Below are 7,197 nucleotides of genomic sequence, written 5' to 3' on the forward strand. Positions count from 1 at the left end.
ACATTCCAGGCGGCGGTGCACGACGGGAGTTGCAGTCCTTGCCTCAGCCGGCGTTTTCCTCCCTTCCTTCCGCTCCCTAGCCTTGGAAACCCCGTGCGCGGCCGAGCGGGTTCTCTTTCCGGCGTCCGCCATTCCGGGAGCGGGTCGTTGGTGAGTGGTTGCTCTGTGCGGGGCCTGCTTCTCCGTTTCCCTCAGCCTTCCTTCGCCTCATTTCTCGCTCTCGTTGTTTCCTCAGGTCCGACGGCCGCCGCCATGCAGATCTTTGTGAAAACCCTGACGGGGAAAACCATCACCCTCGAGGTGAGGGAGGGAAGAAAGAAAGAAAGAGGGGTTCAGAGCAAGGCCGCTGATCCTCGGGCCTCTTCGCCTCGTGTCCCCAGAGTTGGGCTTCCAGGCCTTTCTTCCCCCTCCCCGTAGTTTGTGGCCTAGAGGGAAATGGCGGATTTTGCGCAGTTCCATTCCGCCCCCTGCTCCCTCCCAAAAAGGAAAAAAAAGGGGGGGAGAAAGCCTGTGGCTCATAAAATCACAAAATCGTAGAGTGCATAGCTGTCAACTTTCCCCTATTTTAAAGGGAAATTCCCTTACTCCGAATAGGATTCCTCGCAAGAAAAGGGAAAAGTTGACAGTTATGGTAGAGTGGGAATGGGGGGGGTCCCCTGGGGGTCATCTAGTCCAACCCCCTGCAATGCAGGAATCTCAACTACCACCCAGCCTCCGCTTAAAAACCTCCAAGGAAGGAAGGAGAGCTCACCACCTCCAGAGCAGAAAGGTCTTAACTGATGTTGGGTCGGGATCTCCTTTCTTGAATCCATCGATTTGGGTCCTTAGACCAAGCTGATATATTTATGTGTGTGTGTGTGTGTGAGAGAGAGAGAGAGAGAGAATTATATATTTATGAAGATGGCTATCCCATCACTTTTCTGTGCTCAAAGGCCTTTGTAACCAACCCACCCGTTTTTGCGTTAACCAAAGACCACAACAGTTCCACCACAGCTTGATGCTGCCCAGCAACACCCAGTATTCAGAGGCATGCTGCTTCTGATTGTGCAGTTGGTGTGTGGGCACGGCGATTAGTAGCCATTGATAGCCCTTGTTTTTCATGTCTTTGTTTAATCTGCTTTTAAAGCTGCCTAAATTGGTGGCCATCGCTGCCACCGGGTATAGGGCGGTATATAAATTCAATAATAAGTTGAATGCACTTTTTTATCTCCTCCCTTGCCCCCATCCCATGTCCCCACAATAAAGAGAGGTGTTTTTATATCTGAACAAAGAACCCAGCCAGCAATAATATAACCGCCTTCTTTGCCTCTACCACTTGCTGTTGCTGAAAGGAAAGGTTTGAGAAGGAGATGTGCATTCTTTCCCTTCTAGCCTGGTGATGGCAAGGGAGACAGCTGACAAGCCAAGCATCAACATTTTCCTACCATTTTATCTCTGTGCTGTGAAAAACTTTGTCTCCTGTATGTTAAAACTGCTGTTAAAAGTACAGGAGCAGGATTGGTGTTTGTATGTTGCTACAGAGAATATGACAAGAACTCAGTGTTTGGTCTGTTAACCAACATTATCTTGTCCAAGGCTGTGTGTGTATTTTAAGAATTGCTAGTTTAAACAAAGTTACTGAGCTAATATACATGTACTGTTCTAATACCTGGATGGGAGCAGTAATGAATTTATAACTATTTTAAGTCTGTAAAGCAATTCAATGGTGACTTATTTTTATAAACAGGTTGAACCATCTGATACCATAGAAAATGTCAAAGCCAAGATTCAGGATAAGGAAGGTAGGTGTTGCTTTTGTTTTGGAACTTGTGGTTTAAAAATGATTCTACTATGGAGTAAAGCTTCCTTGCTAGAATTCTCTGTTTACCCGTACCGTTCTTTTCCATCAAATTTGGTCTTCAAGGAGGTCATAGAATGATGCTTGCAGAGTCAATTCAGTATGCTGCAGCAAACAGGATACAGTTAGGAATGATGCCTTTATTTAAAAATAAAATAAAAGCTAGCAAGTATAATTGGGGTACATGTAGAATGAGGCTTATTTTGCTTTCCTCAAAAGGATAATGAATAGATGGAAACACACTTTTAAAAAGCATAAATGCCTAAGTATCTAGTCTAGAACAAAAAGGTGTTTATTGACATAATCGGAAACTAAATAATGTGTCTTAACATGAATGACATGGCATGAATACATTGAGAGAAAGGCATGTTAGACTGGTTTTAATATATTGTAAATTGCCCTGGTATTTCCTAGAGCTAAAAGGCCATTTTAAAATGTTCTTATAAAAACTGAATCAGTTACTCATACTCCACCATTTTTCCTCTATTAGGAATTCCTCCTGATCAACAGCGATTGATTTTTGCTGGGAAACAATTGGAAGATGGGCGCACACTGTCTGATTACAACATTCAAAAGGTATGTACTAAGTGTTCTAATACAGTGGGTGGAATTTACTGTTACTCTATTACAAACGTTCTGTCTGCACAAACATTTCATCTTGCTAGGCGGAATGTTCCTCCCTCCACCCGGCCTGTTCTGGGGGTTCTCCCGATCCCAGTCAGTTTCAGTGGCGGGAGCCCCATTGTGGAACCCCATGTACTTGCTAAACCATAAAATGCAAGAGCATGCTGTAATCTTGTACCAGTAGGATGAATCCTTCTGCTTCTAGTAGACAAGATGACCAGGTGGTAATAGCAGGTGCACATTGGTCCCACATATTCATTGTTAATAGGATATAACAGTTGGCTGTGGCCTCTCCTGAAGATGGAGACTTCATGAAAAATGCTGTTTTCCTTTTAGCATCTAAACCTGTCTGCCTTTAAAGGCACACAGAACCTTAGTAGAAACAAGCTGGAGCTTTAATTACATGAAAACAAAGAGCGTAGTGAACTGAATATACTGGACTTTAGCTTATCCCAAAATATTAGAAGTTGTGCTGACCTGATCAAATGTGAGGTGAGCGTAGCAAACTTGGATTTGAAAAGCACAGTAGGTTGCGTCCAGCAGTGTTGTTCAGCTGACGATAAGAGTTCTATCAGCAGAGTGGAGAGGGATCAATTTTCTGCCATCTCTCATGTGCCCCACATTCCCATTGCAGCTACTCTGGAGGGTTGGGGGACCTTCTACAGATCTATTCATACACTGCTTCCCATCCAAGGATTCCAGAGCAGTTTGTTGGATCAATCCGTCAACCTCTGATGGATGATTTAGGAGGATTGGGTCCTGTATCACTTGCTGCGCATGTGTGCCAGTATCCATACTCTGCAGAGTTACATCTCAACACAGCTTCTTCCTTGGAAGCATCTTTGGGGTTGAAGGGTACACACAGTAGGCAGTAAACACTCATGGACGCCATAAAGATTCAGTTGAGTGTAGAAGTTTACTTGACAGGCATAAATGCATATTGGTAGCAAATATATACAGACATTCACCACTGCCGTGGTCAAGGCATGCTTAGATTCCAGCAAGAGTCCAAGACTCACTCTGCTTCTCTCACCACAAGGCGCAAGCAAGAGACTCACAAGAAGCTACACACAACCATTGTTATCAGCACTTCTTGTCACACTGTGTATGTCCAAAGAACAGTTTCCACAGAAAAAGTCCTTGCATAGACAATCTCAGCCTTTTGCTGCTTTAAACTTCTCTGTTCTTCTCAGTTTCTGGAATAAATTATTCTCTCTCTCACACACACAATATCCAGCACAGTTCACAGAATTTGGGTATGTCTGCAGAGGGCTTCAGGGGGAGTTGCTTCTCATACAAGCCCTTCTAGTTGCTGTGTGCAACTCTATTTAAAGCAACCCAATGACTTCTGTAGTATTTACCAGTCATTGAGATTATTTCCAGTCTATTTAGCGCATCAGCAAAGTGCCAGTTATGTGCTTTGGTATTTTATCCATTTGCTACTCTTATCTCACTCCTCCTTAAAAGAGCACCTGGGAGGTAGGCTGTGCTAAGCAACTTGTCCAGGGCTATTAAGCTTTGTGGCTGAGCAGAGCACCTATATCTTGGATTCTTGTTACAGATAGGTAGCCGTGTTGGTCTGCCATAGTCAAAATAAAAAAATTCCTTCCAGTAGCACCTTAAAGACCAACTAAGTTAGTTCTTGGTATGAGCTTTCGTGTGCATGCACACTTCTTCAGATACACAGTGTGTATCTGAAGAAGTGTGCATGCACACGAAAGCTCATACCAAGAACTAACTTAGTTGGTCTTTAAGGTGCTACTGGAAGGAATTTTTTTATTTTGGTTTCTTGTGTCCATCCCAACTCCTAAAGGTTGCATGACTACAGCTGCCAAAATTTTTGTGTCCTTTGTTCGCTTTCTAAAACTAGGAGTCAACCCTTCACCTTGTGCTGAGACTTCGTGGTGGAGCAAAGAAGAGGAAGAAGAAGTCTTACACCACTCCTAAGAAGAATAAGCATAAGAGAAAGAAGGTGAAACTCGCTGTCCTTAAGTACTATAAGGTAAGAGCAACTTCATGTGGGAATTGACATACTGGGTCAGCGGTAATTAATTGCCTATGAAGAGCTTGCAGGTTCTTTCTAGATACAGATTCTTTCTACTGATGGCTGTTTCTGCATTTAGTTAGAATGCCAGCATGAGCCGTCTCCTGGTGACAAATGTAACCTTTAAGTCTGTTTGGAAATAATGCATAAGCACAACTGATTAATAGTACTGGTTAGGGCATTTAGTTATGCTGAATTGTTGGGGGGGGCATAAGTTATTTTCTTGCATTTAATGCTTAAACAACAAATATGGTCACTCTGCTTGACTAAATTTTGTCGGGGTTGAGAGTGTAACCTTAAATGATAACTTGGTGATTCTAAAAATTGCAAGCAGTGGTAGTCTGGACTGCATAAGTCAAGCTTCTGTATTTTTTTTTTCAAGGGAGATGGAAAATGCAATACGATTTAAAGCCTTTCTTCTTGCAGGTGGATGAGAATGGGAAAATCAGCCGCCTGCGACGCGAGTGTCCCTCCGAGGAATGTGGGGCTGGAGTATTCATGGCTAGCCACTTTGACAGACATTACTGTGGCAAGTGCTGCTTGACATACTGCTTCAACAAACCAGAAGACAAGTAAATGTGTCTATTGTAATAATTAAAAGTTGCTTTGAATTTTGCTGTGCTTTTTTCTGAGTGTGCAAAGCAGGGGCTCTAACATGTTTGCTAAATGAGAGGAGGGGAAAGTAGATAAATGGAAGACAAGGGGCTACTCATGAGCATTGCTGATAGGAGGAGGAGTTTGGATTTGATATCCTGCTTTCTCACTACCCTAAGGAGTCTCAAAGCGGCTAACATTCTCCTTTCTCTTCCTCACCCACAACAAACACTCTGTGGGGTGAGTGGGGCTGAGAGACTTCAGAGAAGTGTGACTAGCCCAAGGTCACCCAGCAGCTGCATGTGGAGGAGCGGGGAAGCAAACCCAGTTCACCAGATTACGAGTCCACGGCTCTTAACCACTACACCACACTGGCTCCTTTGTAAGAAACTTCAGTGAAAGCATGCAGCTGGCCCGTATGGGGATTGAACTCACGACCTCGGCATTATCACCACCACGCTCTGACCAACTGAACTGCCTTGTAACTTACCTGTTTAGTATAAAATACTTGGTCTGATTCAAAAATGAGATAGTACAAGTTACCTTTTATCTATTCCAAATGGCCCCTTTTTTACAGAAAATGAGGGCAATTGATTCCGTTATAGTACATAAGCAGAGATACAGCTCTTGCTGTATTTTGCATACATTGCGTGGAATGCAACATTGCACTCTTCTAGTCATTCTCGCTCTGCAAGTGTTGCATATTGGCAGCTGGAACAATCTAGAGTCACTCTTGCGGGGTGGGGGGAGGACAAAAGTCCTGTTGCAGAACTCTTTACAGAGGGTTACTGCTCATTGGGCTGGTCAGGTGAATCCAACAGGGCCTACAGCAGAGACGGGGGCACATTTTTTCTTGCTTGCTTTTTTTTGGGGGGGGTTCTTATTGCCTAGTTTCCACACCTTGAAGTCATGAACTTAAAAAACACAAAACATTAAGATTCTTAGGCCTGCTGTATTTTATGGCCCATTTCTAATATACGGTAGTTGGGTGGGACAGAACAAACTAAAACAGCAATACTGATTCTAAAGTATGGATTGATGGTGGAAAAAGTAGTGGTACCTTGGGTTACAAACGCTTCAGGTTACAGACTCCGCTAACCCAGAAATAGTACCTCAGGTTAAGAACTTTGCTTCAGGATGAGAACAGAAATCGCGCAGTGGCAGCAGCGGGAGGCCCCATTAGCTAAAGTGGTACCTCAGGTTAAGAACAGTTTCAGGTTCAGAACGGACCTCCATAACAAATTAAGTTCTTAACCTGAGGTACCACTGTATGAGGTTTCTTGCCATCACTAGTTCCCTCTCCAAACCTGGAATGATGGAAGACCTTGTTCCTTGGAGCAGCGGGCTGCCAACCTTTTTGTCCCTCCAGGTACTACTATCCACACCACAATGTGTTCTGACTACGATAAAATGCTATAAAGTCTCATTTTTGGAATAGGAGGGAAGAAACCCTTTGTGATGTCTCTGGGTACCATGTTGGCATTCCTTGCTTAGACACTAAATTACCAAGGTAAAGGGGCCATTAGGTCTAGTCGTGACCGACTCGAGTTATGGCGCTCATCTCGCTTTATTGGCCAAGGGAGCCGGCGTACAGCTTCCGGGTCATGTGGCCAGCATGACTAAGCCGCTTCTGGCGAACCAGAGCAGCACACGGAAACGCCGTTTACCTTCCTGCTGGAGTGGTACCTATTTATCTACTTGCACTTTGATGTGCTTTCGAACTGCTAGGTTGGCAGGAGCAGGAACTGAGCAACGGGAGCTCACCCCGTTGCGGGGATTCGAACCACTGACCTTCTGATTGGCAAGTCCTAGGCTCTGGTTCAACCCACAGCGCCACCCGCGTCCCAAATACCTATTTCACAACCATGGCTGTGTTCCACATTGGTGTAAAAAGGCTTTCGGGGGGGGGGGGCGGGGGAGAGATGCCATGGCTGCTATCATTCACCCAGTACAATCTGAGCATGGAGTCTTGAAGAAGGGGCATACGATTCTCATAAAGCATTGCAGGAATTGACTCCCAACAATCATGAAAATGTGTTTCCAGCTTGAAATACATAGGGAGTCATGGGAATCCTGTTCATCCCCTGGAACCGCACAA

General features: G+C 44.5%; 1 protein-coding gene across 1 annotated transcript; it reads left to right on the forward strand.

The window, feature by feature from the left end:
• The first annotated feature begins 59 nt into the window (after window positions 1-59).
• On the forward strand, window positions 60-5,116 carry RPS27A (ribosomal protein S27a). Its single transcript, XM_083494928.1, has 6 exons — window positions 60-150; window positions 236-300; window positions 1,727-1,781; window positions 2,328-2,413; window positions 4,332-4,463; window positions 4,932-5,116. Exons 2-6 carry the CDS (start codon window positions 253-255, stop codon window positions 5,079-5,081), a joined length of 471 nt encoding a protein of 156 aa, XP_083351054.1. The 5' UTR covers window positions 60-150; window positions 236-252; the 3' UTR covers window positions 5,082-5,116.
• Window positions 5,117-7,197: the final 2,081 nt, after the last annotated feature.

The sequence above is a fragment of the Podarcis liolepis genome, assembly GCF_965112155.1.
Source record: "Podarcis liolepis genome assembly, chromosome: 3".
Classification (NCBI taxonomy): Eukaryota; Metazoa; Chordata; class Lepidosauria; order Squamata; family Lacertidae; genus Podarcis; species Podarcis liolepis.